Here is an 11,436-nt window from a genome sequence, read left to right as displayed (position 1 = left end):
CTTGTTTTCGTTACCAGTGTTACTTGCAAGCTATTTGCATCCTATACATTCACTGTTCAAGTTGGCTGCGCTTCTCCCCACTTCAGCAGCTACCAGGTAGAACATTCATTTAGAACTTACCATCAGGTGCAGCAGTGGCTGCATGAGAAGAAGAACCCGATGAAGTGGGAATGCAAGATTGTCGAACACCTGAGAGCAATAACAACACATCCTGCAACTCCCCAGGAATAATTACTGTCCCTCATAGTGGAAGTCTCTTGAAAAAATGGCCCCCCTTGAGAAGGTGGTAAGGTTATCGTTCCTTCAAGGACTTATCAGTAACATACCACCGGTCACTAAAGCGCAATTTGTTTTAACCGGTTTTAACAAAAAAAATAGTTTCCTTAGTGATAATCTCATATTTTTTCCAAAAGGAATCTAAAAAAAAAAGATGAAAAATTTCTACTGTTACACCCTCCGTAACTCTGGAATGGTTCAATTTAGCGAGATTATATATGAGGCCATTTTTGTTCGCAATTTACTGTAGATTAGATTACGCTAAATAGTATAGGTTTTTTAAATATTTAAGAAAAACTTATCACAACTACTAATTTTCCAACATTTACTTTTATTCCAAGTGGTTATGTTTCAAATTTCATTTGAATGCCTCCATAAATAAGAAAGTTGGCACTGCGCATGCGCAAAAACAAATTTTGAAACTAGTGATATTTGCTTTTATTCAAAGTGGCTATGTGTCAAATTTCATTTAAATCCCTCCATAAATAAGAAAGTTGGCACTGCGCATGCGCAAAATCAAATTTTGAAACTAGCGTTATATTTATATTTGCTTTTATTCCAAGTGGTTATGTATCAAATTTCATTTAAATCCTTCATAAATAAAAAAGTTTGCAATTCGGTTTATAAATGGTCGAAATGCGAAAAGAGCATTGTGAATGTTGATCGATTAGGCTCAATTTTTGGAATTTTGTTTTATATGGCTAAAGCTATACGCATATTGAATTTCATGCAATTCGGTTCATAACTCACGGAGATGTCAAAAGGGGCTTCCTTATTTTTTGGGTTACATTGCCAGTTCACGAACTCCGATCTACAAATTTGATAAAGAATCTCGTAAAGAATCCACCTACAAAATTTTATCGTAATCGCTCCATTCGATATCGAGATATCGTGCTAACGGACGGATAGACGGACAGACACCGCAAAATTATAAACTCGCTAGGAGCTCGTTAATAAATGATAATTTTCTTCCATGGGGATCGTGGTCCCCATTACACTGACTGGCCGCGTTACCTGTACGTTATATGGCAATACTTAAATTTGTGGTAGCTCGGGGTTCCCCAGTAATATTGGTAATGCGTTTTCCCAGGTATTCCACAAAATTTTCGAGCTTCTCTACACCAAGGTCCCAATGTCTCTACTGCGAAAGGTATAAAAATATGGTTCTATTCTGTAAAAATTGAACTGTATTTCCTTATTTTAATACTTGCCGCAGATTCAGCTACCACACCCTCGTTTTACTAGAAAATTAATCCAAAATATTTCAGTGGTGCCAAGTCATAAAGCTAGGAAAAACTGTCCCAAACTACTTGGGTGTGGCGCCTACTCTTAGATTTTGACTATCTGGGAGATGTCAGCAAAACACAAAATAGCAAAATTGTACACGAAAAAACAAACCGGTGGTATTATACAAAAAAAGACCCCCACAATGTTGGGGCATTGTTTAAAAAGTATTTAAACAATGGTTGGGGATTGGGCGCCAGCTCTGCGATACGTTTAAAGAACATAGCGCAGCTATTGCTTTTGGTAGTCATCGAACACAATGGTGGTGTTAGAGGCTAATAAACCACCCCCAAAAGTTAAAGGCTTTTTGCAAAATTTATAATTGCGCTAGGTTAACTTGAGCGCTAGGTCTACAGAACAGAAAACATCAAATTTTTACCCGAAAAGACAAAATGGTGGTGCCCCTTCCCCCCACACTATTGGAGGGTGATGACAGCTCTAAAATTTGTGGCGCTAGGTCAGCAAAACACAAAACGTCAAAATTTTACCCGAAAAAACAAAATGGTGGTGCTAGGAAAAATTGCCCCCTGCACTATTGGGGGGTGGCGCTAGCTCTAAAAATTGTGGCGCTAGCTGGCGCTAGGTCTGACGAACACAGCGCTTGCTTTTGGAAGTGATCGGACGCAATGGTGGTGCTAGCGTTAACATAGCACCCCCCGAAAGTCAAGAGCTTTTTTGCAAAATCTATAATGGTGCTAGCTGAACTCAAAGTGGCGCTAGCTGGCGCTAGGTCAGCAGAACACAAAACGTCAAAATTTTACATGAAAAGACAAAATGGTGGTGCTAGGAAAAATTGCTCCCCTCACTATTGGGGGGTGGCGCTAGCTCTAAAATTTGTGGCGCTAGCTGGCGCTAGGTCTGACGAACACAGCGCTTGCTTTTGGAAATGATCGGACGCAATGGTGGTGCTGGCGTTAACATAGCACGCCCCGAAAGTCAAGGGCTTTTCTGCAAAATCTATAATGGCGCTAGCTGAACTCAAAGTGGCGCTAGCTGGCGCTAGAGATTCTAGCGCAATCTGTCTTTAGTCAAAAATTTGAAATGGTGGTGCTAAGTTAACGGAGCCCCGGCCCCCTTATGGGCAACAACCTTTCCCCGTTATTAACTTAATTAGAATCCCAGTTATTCATTTATAACAGATACAAGTGACAATTGCCACATAATTGTAAAGTGTGTTACAAATTTATAAATATACCTACCTATTTTAAAAATATACAGTGTGAATGTAAAGTCAGGAACTATCACTATCTCAAAAACAAAAGACGATTCTTCCTCTGATGTGACATAGTTCCAAACTTTATACACTCGCACTGTATAGTGCTGGTCCTTTATCGGAGGTTCATTAACATTCTGTATTAGATCAGAAAATATTCTGATATATGAAATTTGTGTAATTGCAGATAATGGTTACACTGGCAATAGAGCGCAAAGTGGTAAAAGGTATTTATAAATTTCAAAACGTGCGTCCGGTTTCCTGTATGCCTATCTTTTTCCATCAACAGTTAAGACATTTTAGAAAACATGTATTTTTCCAGTTATGATACGATAAATGACATGTCATTTACGTTGTACATTTTTACAAGCGAGACCTAACTGTAGGTAAATAAGTAGGTATGTAAACATTAATGTGCTAATATAGTTTAAATTAATTCGAGCGTCACAGGTGCACGTACTACCTACCTGATGTTGTGTACCGCGCGCAGCTAGAAATTCGTTTTATGCTTCAACGATTTGTGCTGCACAAGTTGGGGAACAACCTCGCCAATGTTTTATACTTACTTATTTACAATCTGCGACAATCGGTGATCTTGTAGTGATCAGTGAAGTCAAATGTACTCTTTTTTGGTAAGTTGTCCATGTGAAATATCTAAGAAATTGTGACTTTTGTGGTATTGGTGTCGGGAACGAGTAATGTATACTAAACTAATTTGAAATCTTCATTTGAATAAGAAACCAAAACACAAGTCGTGAGTTGCTTTGATTTAGGTATGCAAACCTCTTCGGTGACAGAAGTTACACTTCAATTAACACAGTGCTAGGCGTGTACATCGTCGATTTTATTACACTCGGTACCAATAATTAATAGGAATTATGGTATGTTGGTCGTATTCATTCAGTACCCCATTCCGCAACCAAAAATAAATTTTGAGGCAAAGATCATGGATCTAATTTGCTTTATATTAGCATTTACATGTATTATTACTTCAAAATGTTATTTTGCTTGAGAAAACATTACATAATGTTTATAACTATAGATAGCTATTGCGTAAAAGGTTAAGGATTACCTACTTAAATTTAGACGTACGTACATCTTTCATGGTCAACACTGAAAACATGCATGGTACCCACTTTTACCAAGTAGAAGTTACATATTTTATAGCTCGTCGTTTCGAATTTTGAACCGTTTCCAAATGGAATTGGTTCCAATAATAGCTATTAAGATAACTTGGTGTTTTATAGGTACTTTAGGACCCGAAGGAAGGAGGTTTTAATGGGCAGAGTTTTTTTTATAACACTGAAGCTTATCGACCCTCGAGAACGTTTATAATTTTGTATTGCTGTCCGTCTGTCCGTGTGCACGATAACCTTGCTTAGAAATCAGAAACGTCCGATCGCTTTAAAAATTGGTACGCATGTTGTTCTTAAGGATATCAGAAAGGTCTCTATTGTCTTTCAGCTATGCAGATTATCAGGCGAACTCGAGGATCGTCCGGTATCCATTTGTATCGGATTTTTTTATCCAAATTCGTCTTTTATTAATATTTCATATTTTCATCATGAGAACAAAATGTTTCTCAGGGCTGGCGCAGGTAGCAACCATGGTAATAGAGTAAAATAAATTAGGTACGAACAATGAAGCAGCGTCCCTACTTTAAATAGTATTAAGGACATTACCACGGGCGACGTACTATATAAAGAACAATGAATTTTATAGATAACATAGAAAACAATCCAGTTTAAATGAACCTTAGAAATGGGTTAAAATGTCACTGTTATAAAAATTACTGTTTCAGTAGCTTTCTTTTTTTTCAATGCCGTGTATAAGCGAGCTGAATACAAACATCAATTTTTAATTTCCCCATCGACCGCAAACACCGAAATAACTTCTATCGCTGTGGAGTGGACCATCGCTTTTTTATGTCACAATATATCTGGAGTAATTAATAGGCCACCTCAAACTTCATAAGAAGTAAACTTCTTTTATAGTTCCCTTGTTTGCACATTTAGGCATAGTTTAACCTTATCTCTTTAAGAAAAGATTCAAAAAAACTAATTTAGGGTATGAAGCAACCCACTACGATAAACTTCACAACATCCTTTGACTTTCCCCAAAGCTCCTTTATTCCAAAAATTTTCATTGCTGCATTTCGGAAATCGCCTTGTTTTACGAGGCGTGTTTTTTAAGTAAGGTCCGTTTGAAAATAATAACAAAACGAAAGCAAAAAAAACCAAATTTATTTTCAAATTCCTACAGACCTTGCGCCAAACGATTTTCATCTTTTCCGCAATCTCAAACATCATTTCGACGGCAAGTACTACCTACAAGTATGACGTAGAAGTGAAAACGGCTGTGTCCACTTGGTTAACGGAGCAGATGGCAAGTTTCTATTCAGTTGTTTGGTATGATAAGTGTTTAAACAAACTTGGTAACCATGTAGAAAAATAGAGAAAAGTAGGTAGAATTTGGTTTTTGAAAATTATCTTATTTGTATACGCTATGAGGATCTCAGGGCAAACACAGATAAAACTTATCGATATTATTAGAACGCGCACCTCTGATTTTCGTTAGTGGACGCTTGTGGTTCCAGAAATAAAGAAAACATCTTGCAGAGCTGAGTATAATTTGGGCACTACTCTTGTGCAGATAAAGCGCATTTTTTTAAACCGAAATAGCATAGTAAATGGTTGGGCTATAAGGTAGCATGCTATATTTATTGATGATCAACACTATTCAGACACTTTGTTTCCAATATATTCGCTTCGACTTTACCAATAGGTACGTCTCATCCAGACGATTCATTTTGCCTTTGAGGGTCCTTTCCTCCGACATAGCGTTTTCGAGATATTAGCACTTGAAGTTTTGACATCACCAATTTATATATAAAATATTTCTTCCAGACGTCCCAATCGCCCTTTGAGAGTGCCCTCCTCCGACAATCTGTTAGTGGAATATAAGGAATTATATCCGATCCTTTCGTTGAAATCTTTCCTTAGAGCACCATGAACCAACGCCCTCTTTTGATAAGGGGTCAGAAAGAAGGGCTGTAGTTGGTAGAAAACAGTTCCTTTTGTTGAGAACTTTGATTATAATACCATGAAAAATAAAATTAATTTTTAACCCCCCCTCCCCTTCCCGCTCACCCACTGATCTCGGAAAGTAGTCACGTGGGAAAGATATAATTTGTACTAACCAATTCATTTCGATGAGACCTTTCATTAGAATATACCATGAAGGGCAGAACGTGTGTTCACTCTCAGGAAATAATTCATGGGGGCCCGCCCCCCTTAAGATAAACGAAATTTAATGGCCGCCTGGCACACTTTTAAGGTATAGGCTACCTATTCCAAAAAATTAGAAGACTCTAGGACCATTCCCCTAAAAGTAGTTTAACACGACAGAAGTGGGTCCGGACGAACGGATGGATGGACGGATAAAACACAAACAATAGCACATTTGTTTATTCTTAAAAAGAGCGCTAAAAATGTGTTCTTCTTTATTTGCAAAGCTAGTGACTTACAGACTTACCTTCTTCATTTTGCCAATTATATTCTCCGAGGCTTGTTCCAAAGAGGAAATTTCTTTTAGGCCACCTCTCCAAAATGCTATGAAAAAATTAGATAAACGTAAACAGTTACAACATAGCCGATTTTGTTTAGGAATTGCTCTTTTAGTCGAACGAAGCCACGCCTTGGACATCAAATTCCATACTCGTCATAATAGACACCTTTTCGTCCTTGATAAGTACATAATAACTATTTATAAATGCAACGAGTACAAGATTTGTTTTAATTAATACGATTTTCATTAATTTTGAAAGCAGATCATATTTAGGTAATATTTACTTGCGTTTCTTGATCAAAATACCCAGGCATCCAAAATGTAGTTACTTTGCTGCACAACTAATTGTTTTTTTACGCCTTTTGATCACAAATGCATCTTGATCAAATACACGTGGTTATCAAATATGCGCAAGATTTGGGATCAAGATAATGCGTTTGAAAGCCTCCCCAAACCACAATGGTTGTATAAATAACAATGCTGTTGGGCACACTTTGCTCCAAACCTTTACACCTCGCCCAGAGAGGGGAATTACAGTCAATTCCTACACATCTAAGGGTCCTAGAGAATAGGTAATATACTGATTTCTATTATTTTAGCAATTCATTTTTCCCGTTCGCAATCCACTTTGTTTCTGTTGACTTAGGTACCTGAAAATCAATAGGTAACGCCCTGTCCGAATGTTGAAATTAATTATCCCTCGTGCACACGGACGTATAACAATACAAAACTATAACGGATCTGAGCCTGAGGATCTTTTATAATAGCAAATTGTGATTTGTGAAAAAAGTCAATGCCATGCTGTAAGATGCTTAAAAATTACAATGCCAACATCGAGAGAACGAAATATCAGAAGAGCGTGTTTACAAAGGGAGCGTGGTAGGTTGTAAATCGTTTGTAAACGATTACCTTTCCATTTGTTTTGTTAGTGCTTTATCAGCATTAATAGCAAGATATGAAGAATCGCATACGCTTTTCAGTAGGGGAATGTTTTTTACACTCAGCTCGCATGCGGAAACGCTACTTTTAATCCGGCTCATATTCAATACCATAGCACTGATCCATAGAAATTGATTGGTGAAGGTCTGACATCGTTGTTTCTTTTCGTTCTTGAGGAACCGGTGGGCAGACTGACAAACCGTCACATAAAGGGGATTTCTTTCGAAAAATCAGTCTTATCTAAAATAAATTATATTATTTAAACAATAATTAGCAGTGGGTAGCATATGCCAAATAATGAACAAAATACTAATATTAATAAATTCATACCTACCGGTTGGTAAATCTAAAACCGCCTTAATTAGAAATATGATATTGTCATGCAGTTTTTAATGCACATTTGACCACTGAAGAAGACACATATTTGGCGGTGATTTCTCCTTTTGCTCATTTTATCATTTTATCGCCTTGCAAAAGGTGGTTAATTTCGCCCATAAGAAAAAGCAAAATTCTGTCATTCAGGAGTTGTGCGCGCTTAAAAGATCTTTCCGTCGACACCAGTTGGAAAACAATCGGACCAAAACCACGTTCGTAAACTATGCTCGGGATGGCTCCCAGACGTCGCCGACCCCGCATCATGTAGCCCCGTCCCTTAAAGTTAAAGTAATTACAACATTAGGAAACGGAGCTACATGATGTTGGCGACATCTGGGTATCATCTCCGAGTGTGGATAACTAACGTGATGATTTATCAAGTCCTACAATTGTTAAAATATATTTTACACTTGTATAGCTTTTTCATAACACAACTCATTTGCATATACCGAATTCATTAGAACTATAGTTACAGGCAGATTACTTGTAACTCGTCGACTTGTTACAATTGTATAGTTTGTGTCTCGGTTTGTGTTATATAGGCTCGCCACTCGCCAGTTATAAATTGTAATTCTGTTTTTGGTGGCCATTTAATACACAGCTGGTTTTGTGCTTGCGTGTTTAGGCCTTTGAATCAGTATGAATATCTGTAAAAAGTCGGTTCTTCGAATGTTATCAAGAGGAAGAAGATAATAGCCTCCTCTTATTCATTATGAAGAAAAAAAGGCAAAAGTTGACGAGATGTTTTGCTGAGAGAGGTGGAGCGGTTTCAATTCCAACTGAGAACCACTTGAAAGACAATTTTGTAATATCCATCCATACTCCTACCGCATCCTCTAGTCTATTTAAATAAAATTTTAAAACAAACACAAAAATTCAATGATTCTTATCAGCATCTCCTTGCTTGATAACAAAATAAATACCCAAGTAGTTAGGCGCCTAATGATGAACTTATCCCAATGATGTAGGTGAAACAAATAAAGCATTTTATCCGTGAAAAACCTAAGAAGTCGCATATTTATTGTTTAAACAACATTTCATCTCCAAATTGTTCAGTAGCCAGAATACATAAATTTTGATAAAATAAATTTATAGGTCATGAAGTAATTTGGAGATGAAATGTTGTTTAAACATTTATTGTTTTGTGCATTCGGGTGAATACCTATATTGTGTCAGAAGATCAAGTTGCTCAATTAGAGTTTGGTTTCAGATCTCCATTGAAAAATTATGCCATTCAACATCAACACACTCATGAATGCAACGTGAAGTTGGAAGTTATGTGAATTACTCACAATGGAAAACATTTTTAAAGTCAAGGTGAAAACAAATCCCGACCCACGATGGCTGTACCCATCTGAAAGACGTTATTCTGCATCCATTGTCCTAGGCCTTGGAGTGGTTCATCTGTCATTTGCACTAGTATCTCTACTAATGGCTTCACTTACCATTACCTCGTCAACAATGAATACAGAAGGATCGCACAATGAAACAGATGAGAACTTCACTAACAATACTCATAATAGCGAGCGAATTGATCCGTCGACTTCATTAACATTGGGACCCTGCCTAATGTGCATAGGCGCACTTGGCGCCGGATTGACGGCTCTGCTGGCATGGAAAAGATGGTACATGGACCACAACATATGTTGGTTCTTCCTTATGTCAGTAGTGTCAACTACGACGTCACTCATATGTTTAGTTTTAGTTATAGTTCTTATTATAATAACCAACTCAAAGGTTGTGCGTCATCCCAACACTAAAGATATGATCACCATAAACATATTAATCGCATCAGCTTTGGAAGCAATTTGGTCCACTCTCTCAGTCAAGGTTAGCTTTAGCGGAATGAAGAATAACTACCCAGACGACATAGTGATTCCAAAAATGGGAGGAAAGGTAGAAGTTAACACGATTCATCGAGGGAATTTGAAGGGACAAGTGGTACCGCCCGATATTCTCAGTCATTATTGCGAAAATATTAAAATACCAAAACACTTGCAGAAGAAAACGAATGGTAATTTACCAAACGATGAAAGTAATGCGGAGTATTATGAAAGAGTTAATAAATTTCTGACTTCTGATATCGACACCAATTCATCAGCGTCACTAAGCGGGAAACGAAGTAGCAACAAACAAAATGATTTCTCAGGCTAGATTTTTGTGTACACGACTGATTAGTGTTTAAATAAATATTTTTTTTATTAATTTTTATTTTGCCTGTTAATATAGTTCTTCCAGCGTTTATTTTTCTAAAAAACCCACAAGCGATGAGTCGGAACTCGGGTATCGATTGCGAAAGAAAAGGTGAAATTAGCATTGGATGGTAAAAAAAGGATTAACTGTGAGGATGCAGGCTCATACGCTAACTACGTAAATAGCTGCGTTTTGCAGATATTATGCGATCAAAAATGAGTTACTGTCGAGTCACGGATCACCTTTGGAATTTTTGTTTATATGGGAGATCGTACACTTAACTTCCAAAGGCGACTCGACAGCAACTCATTTTTTTCGCCCGTTATTACTGTGTTATATTATAATGGATCCAAATTCGCTCGCCATTGGTTTTAGCTTATTACCAATGTATAACAAGTTTCATTTATTTCGTCTGTGTACCTTCTTTATGAGTTCAGACACACGTGCAGCCAGACGTCAACCATAGGTACATTATGTAGTAGATAGAGTATATTGGGAACCTGTCACATCCTTGGAATTATTGCAACAAAATGTTATCAAACATATTTCATGCACCACGGGCCTATGGGCAAGTCGGTACGCTTCGGCGGGGCTCAGGGTAGTAAATAATTGTTCCGGTGTCACACTCGGCCTCGGTCGAGGTCCATTAAAGGGGAACCTGAACCCCATATTCAATAGACTGTGCAGTCTACATTTCCCGGCTGAAGACTATGAAGTTGAAATGTAAGCTATTTTGAATAAAGTGCGTTTTCGCCAGCATGTTTCTTTCTATGCAATACAGTAACTTTTCAGCACATCCATGTAAAGTACCATTTCGATCCATTTTGCATTTTTTGAACTTGCTCTGTTGTTGTTGCGTTAATAATTAATTTTTATGATGTGGACAAAATGGGAGTCTGGCGGCCAGTTGCACAAAAAAAATAATCCAGGATTATTGTTTAATCCGGTATTAAGACATTTGATTGACTTTATATTGCAGTAGGCAGCTAATCAAATGTCAAAATTCTTGTTTAAACTCAGATTTGACAAATAATGTAGGATTTTGATTATAATTCGCTTTCCTGCAACCGGCCGTGGGTGACGTCATTCGCGTATTTTAATACTGAACGTCTATTGGCTGAAAGTTACGAGGCAACCTACTTTCTCTATTAACCTTGGGAGGGGGGTGCGTTTCATCGGCTGGCAGGGTTCCGCTGGAATCGGCAGAGTGCCATTGTGACCGAATGCGAAGAGCAGTGAACCTTGGACTAGTTGAAGAGGACCGTCGCTTTTATTATGCCCTGGTGCGTCTCTGCAAGTGCGGAGGCACGTCCCTAGGGTAACCCTAGGTTATGGCAGTGTTATACGGACTCCCGGATGACACGGCTACAAGCTTGAAGCGCATCCAGAGCGGCAATCCTTTCAGGACGAGTCTATGGAGGGCGTTCTTTCGCAGGGATCCTCCTCGCATTTAGTGTAAATGAGCCATCTTATAGGGCACTCCGGCGGCAGAACTTTCAAACATGCGGATGTCTCGCACGTCACATTTGTGACGAAAGCGAATGCTCCGCCTGCGCCAGGTAAGGAAGAGCGCTCCATCGGAGTAGCGG

At 38.1% G+C, this 11,436-nt stretch overlaps 1 protein-coding gene across 1 annotated transcript; it reads left to right on the top strand.

Moving 5' to 3' along the window:
• Positions 1-3,070: 3,070 nt before the first annotated feature.
• LOC116159800 lies at positions 3,071-9,865 on the top strand. The gene is made up of 3 exons (XM_031472881.1): positions 3,071-3,171; positions 3,224-3,405; positions 8,865-9,865. Exon 3 carries the CDS (start codon positions 8,948-8,950, stop codon positions 9,806-9,808), a length of 861 nt encoding a protein of 286 aa, XP_031328741.1. The 5' UTR covers positions 3,071-3,171; positions 3,224-3,405; positions 8,865-8,947; the 3' UTR covers positions 9,809-9,865.
• Positions 9,866-11,436: the final 1,571 nt, after the last annotated feature.

Source organism: Photinus pyralis, unplaced genomic scaffold (genome assembly GCF_008802855.1).
Source record: "Photinus pyralis isolate 1611_PpyrPB1 unplaced genomic scaffold, Ppyr1.3 Ppyr1.4_LG1, whole genome shotgun sequence".
Taxonomy (NCBI): domain Eukaryota; kingdom Metazoa; phylum Arthropoda; class Insecta; order Coleoptera; family Lampyridae; genus Photinus; species Photinus pyralis.
This window is presented reverse-complemented; position numbering and strand designations above follow the sequence as displayed.